The sequence below is a fragment of the Pinus tabuliformis genome, chromosome 6 (genome assembly GCF_031772625.1).
Source record: "Pinus tabuliformis cultivar Carrire ecotype Pingquan chromosome 6, CPIR1, whole genome shotgun sequence".
Lineage (NCBI taxonomy): Eukaryota > Viridiplantae > Streptophyta > Pinopsida > Pinales > Pinaceae > Pinus > Pinus tabuliformis.
This window is the reverse complement of record NC_142292.1, coordinates 1,639,361,253-1,639,381,828: the sequence shown is the minus strand read 5'-3', so window position 1 is coordinate 1,639,381,828 and position 20,576 is coordinate 1,639,361,253. Positions and strand designations below refer to the sequence as shown.

Sequence of the window (20,576 nt, the reverse complement as noted above, 5' to 3'; positions counted from 1 at the left end):
TCAAACCTTGAAATTCATAAGGTGCATTAGTAAGGCAAAAATGCATGACCAAAACATCATAATGACCTTCATGAGTTCTAAATGATGTTTTCAGAAAGTCTTTAGTCTTCATTCTAATTTGATAATATCTTGATTAAAGATATAACTTGGTTAAGTAAATTCTCCATGTAGTTCATCCAACACTTCATCAATGACAATAATAAGAAAATTATGTTTAATATTGAGCTTGTTGAGATCTCTATAATCTAGACACATATTCGATGATCCATCCTTGTTGTGCGCCAACACTACTAGAGAGGAGAAACAAATTTGGTTAGGTTTAATTACACATTCCTCTATCATTTATGCAATCATATGTTCTATCTCAGTCTTCTAGGCATAACGATATCTGTACGGTTTAATGTTTTGAGGAACACTTCCTCGAGTCAAGTGAATAACATGATCATGATCATGAATAGGAGGGAGATATTTGGGAGTCTCAAATACCTTAAAATGATTTTCTAGGACTTTGGAGATTTGGAGAAATAAATGACTTAGATGTTTTAACATCTAGTGAACATAATTGTACAATTACCCCTCATTGTTCCTTCTTCAAGATATTTTTCATGCCATCAAATATTATTATCTTCCCATGTTTCCATGTGATACCCCTTAATTCAGTTTCCTCTCATTATGAGAAAAATTTCAAGAAAATTTCTTAAAAAATAAAAGTTATTGTCCTGAAATATTGCAACCATTGAAATCCTAATACAACATCTACACAATACATTGGAATTGAAAGCATTGGACTATTTAATAAACCCACCCATTGTTAGATTAATATTATTGCACTTCCCTGAGAAATTTATAGTTACTCCATTGGCAACCATCACATTACACTCTAGTGTTGGATATAAAAGGAAATTCAAATCCTTGGCCATCTTAGAATGAATAAAATTATGAGTACTACCTGAATCAATCAACACTATTAAGTTTTTCTTCTTGATATATCCTTCTACCTTTAGAACTTGAGGAGTGGTAACTCTAACCAATGCATTACAAGATATGGTCATATTCATTTCTTCAACCCCTGGGGTTGATTACTGGTGTATATATTCTTCTTTTGATATTTCTTGTTCCTTTTCTTCCTCCTCGTTATAATATATGTAAAATATTTTTGCTTAGCACACTTAATACCTTTAGTGTATTTGTTATAATAATTGTAACAAGTCCCTTTTTCTCTTTTTACCTCCATTTGTTGCGGTGTCAACTTGTAGGTTATGGGAAGCTAGAAGTGGAAATACTTCCATCATTATAGTTGTGAGTGGTAGATCTCCTTGTTACCATAATTTTTCTTTCAAAATTTCTTTCGACCGTGAATAGTTTCTCCAATGACTTAGGTTCCTAAAGGAGAACCTCACATTGGATGTTATCATTTCAAGTCCCTATGAAGACATCAATCATATGCTCTTATAGCATATCATTTACATTGATATTAAATATTTGGAAGTCCTCAATGTGCTCCCCAACCGAACCCTTTTTTTTATATTTATCATTTTTCTAAAGAATGTATTGCTCTTTATATCCTCATAATGTGTTATAAATTACTCCGTAAAAATTGTCCAAGTGACAAGTGTTTTATGACAAAAATACATTGATAGCATACAAATTGATTGTGTTCTAAATATAAATATGAAATATGTACCTTTTGTGTGTGTTGCACATCGTTTATATCAAATAATTGCTCCATCTGTAGTATCCATGTTACCGGATCCTTGCCATAAAACTTTCTCCTATCAATATTTGGAAAATGGTTGGTATTTAGCCCAAAGTTTGAGTCTCTAAAATCATGATTCACATTCCTTTTGTTTTCATCATGAGTTTCATGGACTACCTTGTCACCATTAGGAAGCCTTTCTTATAGCAACTTTGTCAAAGCCTCCTTCAAACCTTCCATGTATGCTTTTAAACCTTCCATTTCATATTTTATTTGGCTATAAACCATCCATATTAACATTTGTTTAATCCATTTCATCTTTAGTTGCTCTTTGTGAGAGAAATTTTCGTACTTGGTCCATAATTTTGATATATCATGTTGTATTTCTTCTTCTTCATGCGTCATAATAGAGCTTTTTGACGGCTTAATAAGTGTAATTTTTTTTTGTTTTGGAGATATTTTGGAACCAGTTAATGATATCTATGCTTCAATATTCCCTTTGAATCACTTCAAACATAATTTTCAAGTAAAAGTAATGCAAATTTATAAATACACAACTTTTAGAACTTGATTTTGAGCTTATTGATAATGCTTACCTTGCAAGTGTTGCATATATATGATTTCAAATCTCCAAAGTATGAAATTTCATTATGTGGTATCCCTCTTTGTATTATTTCCAACCCCACCTATTAGAATGAGATTGAATTCTTCAAGGTAACATTATACTAATTCCCCTAAGATGACCTAATTATGGACTAGTTCAGTAGAGTGACATTGTACGGGATGTCACATTTCACTATTTTAACCTTCAGCCTTGACAATTATAAAAGAGAAACTACATCTCATGTTATGTAACCAACTCACATAATAGAAGAAAAGATAGATCAACGACTTCAAAATCAACCTCTTTGAGGGGGAAACCTCCTTTACATTACATAAATGAATAATTCTTGGATGATACAAATGAAAAAACCTACTTTATAAATATAGGAGTCTAAGAGGTCACAATATAATTGAAGTCGACATAACAATAGTAATATAAGGGCACAACAATAACAATAGTGGGCTTCTATGGGGCACAATAATAACAATATGGGGACAATAGGGGCACAACAATAACAATAAGAGCTACAATGAGAATAGTAATGGGGGAATCACTAGTATTATAGGGACTTAACATGCCGCTCTCCTTCAAAAAAGTGTTGTCCTCAATGCTTGAGTAGTTTTGGATGCCTCTATATAAAATTCTCACGCTCCCATGTGGAATATTCAGTGGGTAAGTTCTTTCACTTGATGAGATACTCCAAAATTGATCGATTTCGTAGCTGTCGAGTTCTTATTTCTGTGACTGCTTTAGGTTCTAATACGATTTTTTCTTCATCATCAAGTTCTGTAAATATTGTTTGAACTGGGATTTTTTCACCTATAAACTTATTTAAGCATGAAACGTGGAAAACTAGGTGCACTCAGGAAGCTGCATGAAGCTCCAATTTGTATGCCATAGTACCAATCTTTTGCAACACCCTGTACGAACCATAATACTTTGGTGATAATTTAATATCCTTCTTAGCCTACTTGAGGGAAATTTGTTTATATGGTTGTAGTTGTAGGAATACCTAGTCACCTACATCAAAACTTCTTTCACTTCGATGTTGATCTGCTTGTTGTTCCATTCTATTCTATGCCAAAGTGAGGTTATCCTTTAAGAGTTGGAGAAATTTTTGTTGAAGATCAATGTGATCTTCCACTACTTTAACCTTAGAATTTTCTCTTACATATGATGTGATGGATAGTGGATGATATCCATAAAGTACCATAAATGAGGTCATTTTCGCTACAGTATGGAAGGAAGTGTTATACTATCTCAGTTTTCCCATAAAATTGAGTATGATAAGATGAGCTATGAGCTAAATGAGTACCAAGACAAGAAAATAATTTTGTCCAAAAAATTTGAGTGAAAATTGGATCTCTGTCACTTATAATAATATTTGGGTTTCCATGTAGCTTTTGAATTGTTTCCATAAATGCAGTATAAATTGTAATGGATTTAAATGGATGTGATAATTCACAAAAGTGTGCATACTTGGTAAGTCTGTCAACTACCACCATGATGAAACTCTTTCCTTCGAACTTGGGTAAGCCTGTGAAAAAATCCATTGAAACCTCCTCCCAAAGATGGCTTGGAATGGATAAATGTTGTAATAGAACTGGGGTCTTAATTGGTTCAACATTATTTTGTTGGAAAACCAAACATTCCGCCACAAACTTTTGAATATCCAATTTAAGGAAATCCCAAAAAAAATTCTTCTTAACCCTATAGTAAGCTTTTAAAAATCCTGAGTGCCCTCCGAAGGGAGAGGTGTGCAATTCCATAAGAATATTTTGTTTGAGCTGGAAATTATTACATAGGTATAAGCGATATTTGTACCATAATGAATCATTTTTCTAGCTAAATGTATCATATGTATTGGGATCTTGTTGTAACTTTTGAATGAGTGTCCACACTTCTTCATCATTCTTCCATTCATCCCTTGCTTCATTTATCTAATCTGGTTGGATAATAGAAATGGCGTAAAGCAATTCTTCCACATTCTCATATTTTCTTGAGAGTGCATGTGCCACAACATTTTCCTTCCCTTTTTTGTAGATGATTTCAAAGTCATAACCTAACATCTTTGTGACCCATTTTTGTTTCTCTTCTAAAGATAATCATTATTCTAAAAAGTATTTAAGGCTATAACGATCCATTTTTACCTTGAAGTGTCTTCCCATTAGGTAGGGTCGCCATTTCTTAAGTGCATGTAGTATTGCCAACATTTCCTTCTCATATATAACTTTGTGTAAATAATTTCCTTTGATTGGACGAATTCCGAAAGCAATGGGTCTTTCTTCTTGCATTAAAATAGTACCAATTCCATTTCCTGAGGCATCACATTCCATAATAAAGGTTTTGTGAAGTCCAACGTAGCTAAGACTGGTGCTTGGCACATTGCCTCTTTAAGATGGTCAAAGGCCTTCGTTACTTCTGGAGTCCATGAAAATGCATCTTTCTTCAATAATGTTGTTAGAGGTGCTGTTATTCGCCCATAATCCTTAAAAAACTTGAAACAATACCCTATCAACCTAAGAAATCCTCGCATATGCTTTATGGATGTGTGGATTTTCCATTCCTTAATGGCTTTAATTTTTCTGGGGCCTACCTTCGCACCTTCATGAGATACAATATGACCTAGATATTCCACCTCTTGTACTCCAAAGAAACATTTGGAGCTTTTTGCATATAATTATTTCTCCTCCAATAGTTTGAGCACCCTATCAACGTGTTGAACATGATCCTTCCAACACTTTTTGTAGATTAGTATATCATAAAAAAATACTAACACAAAATTTCTAAGGAAGGGTTTGAAAATGGAAGTCATCAAACCTTGAAATGTAGAAGGTGCATTGGTAAGGCCATAAGGCATGACCAAAAATTCATAATTACCTTCATGAGTTCTAAATGCTTTTTTTGGAATGTTTTCAGTATTCATTCTGATTGGATGATATCCTGAATGAAGATCCAACTTGGTGAAGTAAATTGGTCCATGCAATTCATCCACTAATTCATCCATGACAGAAACAAGAAATTTATATTTAATAGTGAGCTTTTTGAGCTCCCTATAATCTAGACACATGTGTCATGACCCATCCTTCTTGTGCACCAGTACTACTAGAGCAGAGAAATAACTTTGAATAGGTTGAATTATACCAGCCTCTAGCATTTCTGCAACCAATTTCACTGTTTTGGGCATAGGGATATCTGTAAGGCCTGATGTTTGGAGGAACACATTTTGGAATCAAATGAATAGCATGCTCATGATCACAAATAGGTGGGAGGCATTTCGGAGTTTCAAATACCTTGGAATGATTGTCCAAGACTTTTTGGAGATCTGGAGAAATAGATGATTTTGATGTGGGAACCTATAGCGAACATAATTGTGCAATGACACCTCATTTTTATTTCTTTAGAATATTTTTCATTTCATTAGAGCTCATTATCTTTCCCGGTTTCCCTGTGATACCCCTTAATTTAACTCCCTTTCCTTCCGAAGAAAATTTCATGAAAAGTTCTTGAAAATTAAAATATATTGTACCCAAGAATTGTAGCCATTGGAATCCTAGTACAACATCAATAGCACCCATTGGAATGGAAAGCATTGTGCTATTATATACCTTGATATTATGGCACTTTCTAAAGAAATTTATGTTTCCTCCACTCACAACCATCACTTGACACTTTGGTGCTGGATATAGGAATCAATTCAGTTCCTTGGATATCTTATAATGAACAAAATTATGGGTACTTCCCAAATCAATCAACACTATTACCTTTTTCTTCTTGATATGTCCTTCTACCTTGATATTTTGAGGAGTGGTAATTCCGGCCAATGCATTACAAGATATGCTCAGATTCATTTCTTATTTCTCTAGGGTTTTTTCTTGGTTTATATCCTCTTCTTTTGACGTTTCTTGTTCGTTTTCTTCCTCCTCTTCACAATCTATGTAAAATAATTTCTTCTTAGCACACTTATGAGCTTTAGTGTATTTTTTATCACAACTATAACAATGTCCTTTTTCTCTTTTTTCTTTGAATTGTTGTGGTGTCAACCTTGTAGGTTGTGGAAGGCTAGGGGAAATAAAACTTCCATCTTTATAGTTGTGAGTGGTAGGTTTCCTTGTTGCCATGAATTTTCTTCCATTTTTCTTTCCAACCTGAATGCCTTCTCCAATGAATCAGGTTCCCAAAGGTGAATGTCATGTTGGATGTTATCCTTTAATTTCCCTATGAACACATAAATCCTATGCTCCTCTCGAATATATTTTACCTTTATATTCAATTTTTGGAAGTCCTCAATGTGCTCCATCATTGAACCCTTTTGTTTGAGATTTATCAATTGGCTAAAAAAGTGTTGCTTTTTGTATCCTCATAATGTGCTACCATTTCTTCCGTAAAAATTTCCCAAGTGACATTTTGTTTATGAGAGAAAAGTCATTGACATCATACAAACTGATTTGGTTCCAAATATAAAGTTTCAATGCGTACCTTTTGTGTGTTTTGCACATTATGGAGATCAAAATATTGCTCCATATGTAGTATCCATGTTAAGAGATCCTTTCCATCAAACTTCCTCATATCGATCTTTGGAACATGGTGGGCCTTCTATCCACCATTAGAGTCTATGAAAGCATGATTAACATTTCTTTTGTTCTCCTCATGAGTTTCCGTTACTACCCTTTCACCATTAGTAAGCATTTCTTGTAGCAATTTTTTTAAAGTTGTCTTCAAATCTTCCATGTTGCCTTCAAGTTTTTCTTCTATAGCATCCATCTTAGCTTCCACACCTGTCTTCAAACATTCCATGTTGCCTTTAAGCTTTTATTCTACACCATCCATCTTAGCTTCCACGCCTTTATTTAAACCATCTATCTTAGCTTCCATGCCATTCTTTAAACTATCCATCTTAGCTTCTGTTACTTTTTGTGAGAGTGAATTTTGTTGCACTTGGTCTCATAATTTTGATATATCATGTTGAATTTCTTCCTCTTTGTTACACTAAAAAATGTCACCTTGACTACTTACAGTTAGTATGGCTCAAATCAATAGTCATGCTACCATTTTAGGCAAGTCTTATGCCTCTGTTATCCATCTCAAACTCAAAGAAGAGAGAAAGTCTTGTAAAAACTATGTTTATCTCTGGGGTCGCAGGTTCTCTCTAGCCTTACCTGTGGGGACGCTGACCATGTTCACAAAAGCTGCGTCCATGGACACTCTGTATGTTAAGGGACAGGTGCGTTCTTCTGTAAAAGGCAAAATGCGCGAGTTTTATCTTGAAAAAGTTACTTGTGGTTACTTCTAGAACCTTCTAGAGGTCGGTTTGATGAAATGGATGCGCCTCCAGTTGGTTCATGTATCTCTATTAAGAGGGAACTTATCCCATCAATAAGGGAGCTATCCCACCCAAAGAGGGGGATTATCCCATTGATGGTGGACCTGAATAACCTCTTTACAGCACTATAAATAAAGACATTGAGCCAGAGGGAGGAGAGGTTAGAGCTATACATTTTCTTTGGGTAAACGCTGCAGGAATTAGGACTCCCATTTAGAGCCTTGTAAGGAGAGATTGTCTTTGCTTGATTCTACTTGGAAGTGGGTGAGCTTTGTCAAAGTAGAGGAAAACACTTGATGGACCCTGGGAGAAACTTGCACAACACCAAGGCCAGGTTGTAAGAGTTTCTTTGTTTCGTTATTAATACAAACTGGTTTATTTTTCTCAATAGCTTGTGTTAATGAGTTATTTCATGTGTTCCTTGGTCTGCATGTTGAATATATGTTTTATTATATGAAATACAAGTGCTTGGTAATTGTTTGATTGTTTGTGGTTGCAGGAATTCACTTGAAGGAGGAACTCATCCGGATCGCCAAGGACGGACTACAGCAATAGCGTTTTGGAATAAGGTAAGCCTAAACACTTGTAGCTTTCATGTTGTAAACGGTATATTTAGAGAAAGATCACTCCATTTTGTTTTGTTTGTCATTAGAATGTCTTAGACTTCTAGGAAGGTCAGCTGTGTCCGCACCCTTGACTGATTCCGTGTGACAAATTGGCGACTCCGCTGGGGAACCATTGATTTCAAAGTCTTTTCCTTTGAATGAACTTTGCTTTGAGAAAATTGGTTTATTTTTCTGGTTTTTGGCTGTGTGAACTTGTATTTGGGTGGATTAGCTTAGGACTAGATTAGATTTGGTTTTTCTTAACTTTTCCCGAAGGACGCACCCTCTGAGTACTGGACAGTGCGTCTTTGGACGCGTTGTTGCTGTTTGCACAGAGCGGGCCCGCGCCTGTGATAACGGGTTGCCTGCGTCTTCCTGTAAAATTTAGGAAAATTCCATTTTTTGCATTTTTTGCTCTTAGATTTTGTTTTTTCTTAGTTTTTACTGCCCAGATCCACTGGTTACCTGCCATAAATCTTCACCTAGGCTTGTTTCCTTGGCATTCCTGCTTTAGCTTTCACCAATTGGGTGTTTTGAGTCTCTTTTTTCAGGAATTCTTAATTTGATTTCCTTTGGTCATTAGTTGGAGGTTTGTCTCAGTCCTTTCACAATTTTGCATCTTTTTGCTTCTGTTTTTGCAAAAAAAAAATTCCCTCATTCGCCGGGGGGGGCTAAATTGTGTATGAGTGTTAATCGCCTCTAAGTGTTTTTATTTTTTGATCTTTGGAACTCTCACCCAATTTTCTCGACTTTCACTTGATTGGTTCTTAGATTACATTAGAATCATCTTGTGTTTGAGAATTCTCTTGCATAGATCACATTTGCATAATTAGAATTCTCCTTTTCGGAATATGAATGAAAAATGTGCATAGATTACATTTGCATACTTTTCAAGTGAATTGTGCATAGATTACAATTGCATAGTTTACATTCTGAAGAAATCAATTGTAGATTTAGATCATCTTTCTTTGATTTGAATTTACACGAAAATAAAAATAAAAAAAATAATGGTTTGGAATTGATTTGCATTAGTTTTTCTTGATAAAATTAGTGCATTAGAGAATTTGTTATATTTTCTCTTAGTGATCAATTTTTTGAATTGTTGGAAGTGAATAGAAACTCTATCCTTACTTTAGTTAGGATTCATCGAATTGAAAAGATTACATTATCATATTCGATTGCATTCAGTTGAGTCAGGGTCATAACACCATTGGTTTCATCTCCATTTACCCATTTGAGTAATAACAACCTTAATAACACAACGCTTAATTAAAATTCATCTAGTAATTTTTACATTTCTAGGGCTCTGAAGCACCAACATAGCTTAGGCTAGTGTCTTGGAGTAGTTGAGTACTTAACTCTCCAAGACAGTAAAACCAAACAAGTAGTCGATCTTGTGATAGAATCAAATCCAATTGTTACATTTACACTCTGGGAAAGCTCCTCTTAAAGGAGAAGCACGAGCTCGTGTCCGAACCAGTGAGGGGATCATTCCCCCCTCGTTGGGAACGACACCAGACAGTACGTATTACAAACGGTAAACCTCGGATTAACCATTGTCGAGGAGCCAGGGGTCACTTATCGGTAAACCTTGGATTACTGTCAAGGAGCCGGTAAGGGGATTGAGCTTGCTACTCTGCCCTTGCGTGCCGTCGGAGTTTAGACTGTTCCCCTAGGTGTACTTGTGGCCGTTGGTAACCTTAGTGACCATAATCTCTAGGATTCTACCCAAGGTGACGGTGGAGGGAAGGTCCCACTGTACCTGGAGCAGACGTCGGCTATACTCACTTGGATTTTCTGGGGGGTTCACTTCACTCGAGACGGTTAAAGTGGAGGAACTTGGTCCAGTCTATTCATTAAGCAGGTTGTCGGGGTAACTGTTCCACCCACTATTTCTGTACTGGATTCTGCGAGGTTGGGCTTAATCACCAACTAGTGTTTTCAGTCCAGAAGGCTACTGTTTGTGTGTGGTTTGACTCCTAGGTTTGATAGCGCGTGTCAATTTGTTTGTTTTTACTTTTAGAGACCATAGGTGTGAATTGTGAATTTTAATTGTTAAGTGTGAATTGTGAATTGTTAATTTTAGTTTTAGATTGTTAATAAAATTCACTGAAGTTGAATATAATGGCAAATGTTCCAGAATTTATCAACCTAGGAACCCCTCCTAATGAGAATCCTAGTACTTTTCCTTACTTTGGAAATGTTGGTCCTCCTTATATGGCTACTTTGTCATTACCTGGATTTACAATAGGTTTACCGATATGGTTATTTTCAACTTCGTTGGCCCAAAATACTCCGATTGTTCCACCTCAACCGGATGCTTCACCTCAACAGAGTTCACCATCTCAACATCACCAAACTTCTGTTGACCCTTTACCTTCTTCGCCTAATTTTTCTTCCTCCATTTCTTCCTCTTCGCCTGGTAAAAGCCTTAATGCTAGTAACCAGGAGGCTAAGAAGAAGAAGAAAGGGAAGAAGAAGAAGAAGAAGAAGAAGCAAGATAAGAAAGAAGTCAACCAACTAAGTGTTAGTTGTGTTGAGGAAACATCCGACATACATCGTAAACCCAAATACCCTTGCAGGCTTTGTAAGGGTGACCACTTCCTTGTCAATTGTCCTGGTATTCCAAAGGTCTTGGAAGTATGGTCAGAAAAATCTCATCAACTTTCCGTTGATCCATCAACCAGTGATAGTCAGGTTCCTGGGAAAAAGGGTAAAGTTAGGTTTCCTTGTAAGTTATGCAAAGGGAGTCATCAAACTCACATTTTCCCTCACATGGATGAAGCCTCAACATTGTTGGAAAACCTTCCTGTTCCATAGCAAGAATTTCCAACTGGTTACCGTAAACTTTCTCCCAACCTACCGTCAACTGACGGAGTGATTGATCTAAATTCAAGTACCATCAATCACACTCTTCCATTGGAGAGTGAAACTCATGTCACTCAGGTTGATGATCCGTTAGTTGATCAAGAGGTCGATTCAATTTCACATTCGGTCGATCCCACTTTCCATCTAGAGAGTGAATTTCATACCGCTCAGGTTCTTCTTGTTACATAAGATTCTTCTATGCCAGGGGGCATTTCACCTGTTTCTACAGAACCCCCTCCAAGCACTGAGGTCTTTTCCTTTGATTGGAATAGACTGATAGAACCTCGTCTTCCTTCCTCCATCCCTTTCCAAATCGTTGTCAAGGCTGGTGGTAGGGACATACATCGTACTCAGGTAGATGAAGGTGCTTCTGTTAGTATTTTATCCTCAACTGTTTGGAAAGCTTTGGGTTCCCCTCAGCTTGCACCTATTACGCAGAATCTGAAAGCTTTTAACAGAACCATTAGTGAACCTTTAGGGATACTTCCTAAGTTTTCTATTACCTTGGAAGGTAAAACTGTCTGTATTGATCTTATGGTAGTTCGAGGTCCCTTGGATTTCAATTTACTCCTTGGGCGAGACTATGTTTATGCAATGAAAGCTGTCGTATCGACACTCTTTCGCGTGATGTCTTTCCCTCACAATGGCAGTATTGTGACTGTAGACCAGCTTTCGTTCCCTAGTCTTGTTTCAACTACCAATAACATGACACCCCTAAATGTTCCTGATTCTAAAGTGGTATCTACCCTGCAACGGGTTAATTATGTGGCAACCGGTCCCATGATTTCAGTTACCGATGTAAGTGAGCCTCTCACTGTTGATTTAGATCCGGTAATTGACATGGAAAACTCTATGGGATTATTTGAACACGATGTTCTTATCCCTTTTGAGTCCCTTGACGTGTGTTCCTTCCAAAAAACTATTCTTCCTTCTGATGAAGACCTCTTGGAAGCCATGATCAAGGTGTGCCCATTGACATCTCTTTCTTCCAGTTGGAAGCCATGATCAGGTGCGAGGATAGTTTTTTCTTGTATCAACCTCGTTAAAAAATGAAACAAGGGTTGTGAGGAAAGTTCCTTTTACTGTGTCAACCTCGTTAAAAAATGAATCAGTGAGTATGAGGAAAGTTCTTTTTACTGTGTCAACCTCGTTAAAAAATGAATCAGTTGGTCAGAGGATAGTTTTTTTTACTGAGTCAACCTCATTAAAAAATGAATCAGGAACGAGGATAGTTTTTTCCTGTATCAACCTCGTTAAAAAATAAAACAGGCTAGCGCGAGGATAGTTTTTTCTTGTATCAACCTCGTTAAAAAATGAAACAGGATAGAGTGAGGATAGTTTTTTCGTGTATCAACCTCGTTAAAAAATGAAATAGGATGGTGAGGATAGTTTGTTCCTGTCTCAACCTCGTTAAAAAATGAAACTGGAAGTCATGAGCATAGTTCCTTGTCTTGTGTCAAGCTCATTAAAAAATGAAACAAGGAGTATGAGGATAGTTCTTTTACTGAGTCAACCTCATTAAAAAATGAATCAGGTAGATTTTAGGTTATGTAGGTAGATTGTAGAAAGTAGGATTTTGAGGACAGTTCCTGTTACTGAGTCAACCTCGTTAAAAAAATGAATCAGATTTGAGGATAGTTCCTGTTACTGATTCAACCTCGTTAAAAAATGAATCAGATATGAGGATAGTTCTTGTTACGGAGTCAACCCCGTTAAAAAATGAATCAGGTTTGAGGATAGTTCTTTTCTTGTGTCAACCTCCTTAAAAATGAAACAACTCCCTTTTCAAGTTAAATATTGAAAGTAAACCTTCATTTCATCCAGCCGGTTGAATGCAATAAAGCCTGGGGGGCATGTACCTTGATTTGCATCATTATGCTGGGGGCAATGCTGGGGGCATGCGAACTTTTTGAGCATAGTTCCTTGTCTTGTGTCAAGCTCATTTAAAAAATGAAACAAGGGTAGGTTAAGTAGGTAGATTGTAGAGTCATGAGCATAATTCCTTGTCTTGTGTCAAGCTCATTAAAAAATGAAACAAGGATTTTAGAGCATAGTTCCTTGTCTTGTGTCAAGCTCGTTAAAAAAGGAAACAAGGATTCATGAGCATAGTTCCTTGTCTTGTGTCAAGCTCGTTAAAAAATGAATCAAGGTTTTTAGAGTAGAGTTTATTGTTAGGTAGATCTTAGAGAGTAGTTATGAGCATGGTTCTTTGTCTTGTGTCAAGCTCGTTAAAAAAATGAAATAAATCCCTTTTCAAGTCATATCTTTACAAGATCTTGAAAGTAAAGCTTCATTCCATCCAACTGGTTGCATGCAATGAAGCTTGGGGGGCATGTACCTTGATTTGCGTCATTATGCTGGGGGCATGTGAACTTATAACAAGCATAGTTTTTCGTTTCAAGCTTGCGTAAACATGAAACCGAATCCGAGCATAGTTCTTTTCCTGTGTCAAGCTCGTTAAAAAATGAAACAAATCCTCCTCTAATTGAGTCGAGAGTTTGTCTAGACCTCATAGATGTTAAGTTGTATATTCAGGTTAGTTATTTCAGTTTTTTACGTAATTTTAGGTCGGGTCTTTCAAATGATCTCGTACTTGAACCTTCATTTCATCCACCGTAGTTGAATGAAATGAAGCTAGAGGGGCATGCACTCTGGCAGTTACACTTAGGGGGCATCAAGCACAGTTTTCTCTCTGTTTCAAGCTTGTATAAAGATAAAACTGCTTTGAAGCATAGTTTTTCTCTGTTTCAAGCTTTTGTAAAAATGAAACCTATCTCGAGTCAATTTCAGTTATTTTCAAGACTCGTCAAACTCATGAAAATACCGAGATTATTTTGCTATCTTTCATTCTCGTAAAACAAATGAAAATGCCGAATTCTTTCTGTCTTTTCCTGCTCGTAAATTAAATTGAAAGTCGGCCACATGAGTACATTTTTATCCCTCTTTCGAACTCATTAAAATTTACGAAAAAGTGAAAACCATGAGTACATTTTTATCCCTTTTTCGAACTCGTTAAAACTTACGAAAAAGTGAAACCTTGGAGTTCTCTTTTAAGCCCTTTTCAGACTCCTAAAAATATGAAAAGATTGCCGAGCGTTTCTTTTACACTCGTTAAAACAGAATTAAAAGACGGTCCCCTTATAGTTCTTTTCTGACCGTAAAATCAGGAAAAGATTGCCGGGTTTTTGTCGTTTCAAACTCGATACGGAAATAAAACGACGTGTCCTTGATCGCTTTTTACTTTTCAGGTCAGTGGCACTAATTATGAAAGTACTCCTTGGTCGCAAGATCAAGCGGTTCCCCCAGGTATTATTTTATACTTTTTCGGGCTTGAGGGACACAAATTTACGAAAAAGTTCAACTTGGAGTTTCCTTTAGTTTTTTCAGACTCTCTAAAATTGAAAAACGCCGAGTTTCTCCTATACTGGGCTCGTTAAACTTTTACAGTAGAGGACCTATTCAATTACAAACAGGAACGAACCACTCCTTCCTAGGATTCGAATTTAAACTAGGTTGGACTCGTCCGAAGGATGAGCTTACAATAAAGCATATGTTATCCTCCTGAAGCTTGTTAAAAATAAAGAGGTACTTGCCAGAAATGGTGGGGGAAAAGAGAGAAGAATGAACCTATTTGTTACCTTTATCTCAAAAGAAACTTTATTACCACTCTTGAACACGAAACTTTTCATTCACCTGGGTTGGGAAATCTTTTACCTCACAGTTGACCAAATCACTTTGAAAGTCTTTAACCGGGTTCCAGGGATTAACTTTGAGTTATTCGTCACCAAACCATCTGTCATGTCGTTATGTGTTCAAGAGGTCTGCAAGCAAAACTTTCATCTACAAAATACTTGTCATCCATTTGACTATCCCTGAGTCAGTCCTTACAACAATATTTCTTCAACTTGAACAATGATTTCGTGTTGCAGGCTTCCCTGCAACGGGTCACTTTCTATCGACATCGACACATTATCTAGAAAGATGACTTAGGAATCGACAGTACCTTGAAGTCTGCACGCATCAATGGCAGGTTTCTCGCCTTTGACGACAGTTTACATCATTGACTTTCGATCAAAGGATTCCGTGAAGTGTTCGACATCAAAACATCTATTCACATTTCACGGGTTGTGCTTGGTACTTTGAGAACCATTGACATTACTGGTGGTCTCTCTCACGCTTGTTAACAGTTTACATCATTGACTGGTAATCAAGTGGTTTCTAACATGTTCGACATCAAATCATTTAATCACATGCTTAGAATCGTACCAATTCAGGAAGTAGAAGTGAAGACCCTGGATCTAGTTTTTACCATCCAGGCTGCGAGGAGTTTTGTATTCATTATCTATGTAGACTAATCATAAACAGATGGCTGCGTCCATACTGTGTCTACAAAAGTCTATAAAAATGATGTATTGCAAGATCATTCCTGTATCAGAGTAGTTAGTCCATTAGTTAAAGTTTTGAATCTGAGTATGGGAATGCCTACCTCAGTGATGATATAATCTTATACATGTATTTTGTGTTGAAAATTGCAAGTTCCAACCAGGTCATCCACAAGACAATCCTTGAAATGATAAAGCGCTTCACCCTTCCTAGAATTACAAAACCCTAATCTATTCCAGGCTTCGCACTTTAGGGGGCAATCTGTTACACTAAAAAATGTCACCTTGACTACTTACAGTTAGTATGGCTCAAATCAACAGTCATGCTACCCTTTTAGGCAAGTCTTATGCCTCTGTTATCCATCTCAAACTCAAAGAAGAGAGAAAGTCTTGTAAAAACTATGTTTATCTCTGGGGTCGCAGGTTCTCTCTAGCCTTACCTGCGGGGACGCTGACCATGTTCACAAAAGCTGCGTCCATGGACGCTCTGTATGTTAAGGGACAGGTGCGTCCTTCTGTAAAAGGCAAAATGCGCGAGTTTTATCTTGAAAAAGTTACTTGTGGTTACTTCTAGAACCTTCTAGAGGTCGGTTTGATGAAATGGATGCGCCTCCAGTTGGTTCATGTATCTCTATTAAGAGGGAACTTATCCCATCAATAAGGGAGCTATCCCACCCAAAGAGGGGGATTATCCCATTGATGGTGGACCTGAATAACCTCTTTACAGCACTATAAATAAAGACATTGAGCCAGAGGGAGGAGAGGCTAGAGCTATACATTTTCTTTGGGTAAACGCTGCAGGAATTAGGACTCCCATTTAGAGCCTTGTAAGGAGAGATTGTCTTTGCTTGATTCTACTTGGAAGTGGGTGAGCTTTGTCAAAGTAGAGGAAAACACTTGATGGACCCTGGGAGGAACTTGCACAACACCAAGGTCAGGTTGTAAGAGTTTCTTTGTTTCGTTATTAATACAAACTGGTTTATTTTTCTCAATAGCTTGTGTTAATGAGTTATTTCATGTGTTCCTTGGTCTGCATGTTGAATATATGTTTTATTATATGAAATACAAGTGCTTGGTAATTGTTTGATTGTTTGTGGTTGCAGGAATTGACTTGAAGGAGGAACTCATCCGGATCGCCAAGGACGGACTACAACAATAGCGTTTTGGAATAAGGTAAGCCTAAACACTTGTAGCTTTCATGTTGTAAAAGGTATATTTAGAGAAAGATCACTCCATTTTGTTTTGTTTGTCATTAGAATGTCTTAGACTTCTAGGAAGGTCAGCTGTGTCCGCACCCTTGACTGATTCCGTGTGACACTCTTCTTCATGAGTCATGTTAGATATTTCAGGTTGTTTACTAGGTGTTTCCATTTTATTTCTTCAGGGCATCAAATAATGATAATAATGCTTCACTATGCCCTTTGAATTCCTTCAAACTAATTTTTCAAACCAAACTTATGCAAAATTTAAAAAAAAAAACTTCACACATTTTTTTCACTTTGTAGGAGGTCAATATTGAATTTGTTGTATCTATGTAATTTCAAATCTCCAAGGTCTTTAGTTTCCTCTTGCGGTAGCCCTCTGAGTCCTATTTCCAACCCCACAATTCTAATTAAGATTGGATTCTCCAAGGAAGAGTTATGCCAAATCTCCCATGATGACCTGATTATTGAATGGTTCAGTAGAGTGAGCTTGTACGAAGTGCCATGTGTCATTGTTTCAGCTTTAGGATGCAAAACCAATACAAATAAAACTAAATGTTATCGTCTTTTTGTAATTTTTTACGAAATTTCACACTGATGCTCAGAGAAAACGTTATGGTGCTTTTCCTCAGGTCACCTGTTTGAGATATAATTCGGGATCCTGCAAAAACCCTAACTTACTTGGATCCCATGTCCAAACATATAGCAAGAAAAGAGCTAAAATTTTGATCCAACATTCATAGAGATTATAGCTCAAATAGGTTTTAATTTACATTTATGAAACGTCGTAGAAACAAAGTTATATTGAAAATTCCATGACAACCTGTTTGGAGCAGCGAAACCCTAGAATCCAAAGCTCTGATAGCAAATGTTATGTAACCAGCTCACAAAATAGAAGAAAATATAGATCAACAACTTCAGAATTAGCCGCTTTGAGGGGGAAATCTCCTTTACATTACACAAATGAATAATTCTTGGATGATACAAATGACAAAACCTCCTTTCTATATATAGGAGTCTAATGGGTCACAATATAATCAAAGCCGACATAATAAAAATAATATAAGGGCACAACAATAACAATAGTAGGATTCTATGGGGCATAATAATAACAATATATGGACAATAGGGGCACAAAAATAACAATAAGGGCTACAATGACAATAGTAAGGGGGGAATCACTAGTATTATAGGGACCTAACAGCTCATGCAATTTCAGTCACCTTTTTCGAAATTGAAATACAATGCACAAAGAGAAAGTTATGATGATTTTCTTCATAACACCTGTTTGAGGTAGAATTATGGAGCATGCATAAACCCTAAGGTCTTTGAAATATATCTCCAAAAACATAGCAAACCAAGCTCTGAAATATTTAAAAAAAATCACCAATATTTCAGTTCAATGTGGTTATAATTCTAGCTTCTGAAACCTTGCAGAAAAATAATTATAAAGAAAATTTTAAGATGACCTGTTTGAAGTAGTGAAAACCTATGATACAAAGCTTTGATACCTAATGTTATGTAATGAGACAACAAAATAGAAGAAAATATAGATCAATGTCTTGAAAATAAACCTCTTCGAGGGGGAAACCACCTTTCACATACATAAATGAAAAAATCCTGGATGATTTAAATGATAAGACCTCATTGGTATATATAGGAATATAATAGGTCACAATATAATTATTTCCTTTTTGAGCTGAAAACTCAACCTCCCCATTTTTGACTTATTTAATTCAAATAATGGGGACCATTTCAATAAATTTTTGGTTAGATCACCTTTTTAATATTTTCTTTTGGTTAAGTGTCCTACAATTTTGCCAATTTTTTGTTTTTGTTGGATGTCTATTTTGATTGCATCAATGAGTTTGTTTTTTGCTAGCTTTCCATCAATACTCATTTCATCTCATTTGGTTACACGGTTTGCAAATGGTGCTTATCCAAAGTTTGATAATTTTTACCGCCTCGATTAAAAAATCTACAAAATCTACATTATTTTAGCTTTTATAAAGAAAATAGTAATTGATTGTAAATATTAATTCCTATTTAATTTTTACTAATTAATTAATTTTCACTAATGGTCCTACAAAATCGCCACAACCAAACTATAGAATTTTTTTTTTCTCGGTAAATCTACGCTATTCTATTATATTATGTACTGGAAAACATTACAATCAAAGATTCAGGTTGCCCAAGGCCGACTGTGGCTCTTTGGGTTAGCAGCTCGCAACTCAGTATTAGCCCTCACAGGGGCAACATTTCCATACAGAATCGCTTCCACATCGCGCCATAACACAACATTGTTTTCAGACCATACAAAAACATCCCGTGCAGGGGCTTCGGAACAAAAATTCTTCCCTCGCAGGGGCGACAGAAGACCTATGACAGCTCCCCTACGAGTCCTACTAGCAGAACCATAGCAAACATAGACATATATATGAACTATAGAGACACAGACAGAGACATATAACCTATACCAGACGCAGACAGAGACGTATGACTTGTACCAGACCTGAACAAAAGTGGAGGATGACAGAGTGTGCCGCTGGAATCTATTCGTCTGGCTTCTCCTCGATAATTCTACACCACCCGTGATGTTCTGGGAAGTCGTCCCACTCTTCCACTGTGTCCTTCTTGGAGGTCGATGCCTCCTACTCTTGAGGTCGGATGGGAGTCTGCTCAGGTACCCCCGCTGGCTCTTCCTCGACAATTTCCAGTTGTTCATCTGGGAGCGCCCCCTTGCTGCCCGAACCGCCTTCATCCTCCGGAGAGTCCTCAATGAATAAGACTGAGATGTGTGCATTAATGCGGCAATTGTCCCCCGAGCTGCCGAGGGTGAAGATGGCAGATCCAAATGCCGGAAGAGGGTGCGGTCCAGCATTGGGATTGCCTGTGTCCATGAATTGACTTGCCTGGACGGGAGTAGCCCCTACCCTTCTGTAGCAGTAACAACAATAGCAGTGGTGGTGGGATTCCGCAGCAGGATGGCCTGAAGAACCTCCTTGAGCAGAGCCCTGTCGACTGAGTAGCCTTTGCCTAGGTCTAACCATCTTTGCAGTGATGCCGGTGGCGTGAAGCAGAGCGGCAATTGAAAGCTTTCCCGTCTTGAGTCGCCTTCCCACAGAATTAAGTCCTCTCCCCACAGATCTGGGACGAAGCTCAGTATCACAGAAGCAGCAACCAACAGAGTATTCGAGCTCGAGACTTCCCTTAGCTTCTTGAATGCTGGCTGTAACAGCAAGCGCTGTAGCCTGAAAGAAGAGATTGCCACCAAAAACCTGAACTGCGTGATCTTCGCTCTGAGCATAGACCTGCAACATTCCTTTACCCATCTTAAACCTCTCAACATTCTCTCGAGATCCGTCCTCCATAACTGCGCTCTGCAACCTCCCCAATTCACCTTATGCTACATTGAATGCCCTGTGCTTGCGTCTCAGCTCTTAATTCCTCGACGGCGCGAGGCATTGAATTCCTCGGTTGATCTCGAGGCCGGCCATGTTTGGCATGTAGCACCTCACTGCTAGACGTACTACCACCCGCATTCGGGGCAACTATAGAAAAATTAAAATTATGGTGGTTTTAAATTTCATAACTCTCTGATTAAATCCCAACTTTAAAGAAATTATGAGATCTAAAATCTCTAAATTGCAAAGTGGATGTACTTTGATTTGTCAGATTTTTAAATTACAAAGTGATTGTAGTTTATGGGTGGGTCTCGCTCCACATTATCCTCCTCTCCCACTTCGCATCATACCTTCACTCATTTTCATCACATGTTATATTCGATGTATTTTATATTGCAATATCATAACCTCGAGATAGTTGAATATCATAAGCACATAACAAAAAAATTACGGTATTCCCAATGTCTGATATTATTAAACTCTATGATGCCT

At 37.1% G+C, this 20,576-nt stretch overlaps 1 protein-coding gene across 1 annotated transcript in view; it reads right to left on the bottom strand.

The window, feature by feature from the left end:
• LOC149265225 (metal transporter Nramp6.2-like) overlaps positions 1 to 20,051 on the bottom strand; it is a 101,294-nt gene extending 81,243 nt beyond the window's left edge. Inside the window, exons 1-2 of the mRNA XM_089402227.1 lie at positions 19,336 to 20,051; positions 18,883 to 19,151 (exon numbers count right to left, since the gene is read on the bottom strand). Coding sequence (XP_089258353.1) covers positions 18,883 to 19,151; positions 19,336 to 20,051 — 985 coding nt within the window. The remainder of the gene's footprint in view (positions 1 to 18,882; positions 19,152 to 19,335) is intronic.
• Between the last annotated feature and the right edge of the window lie 525 nt (positions 20,052 to 20,576).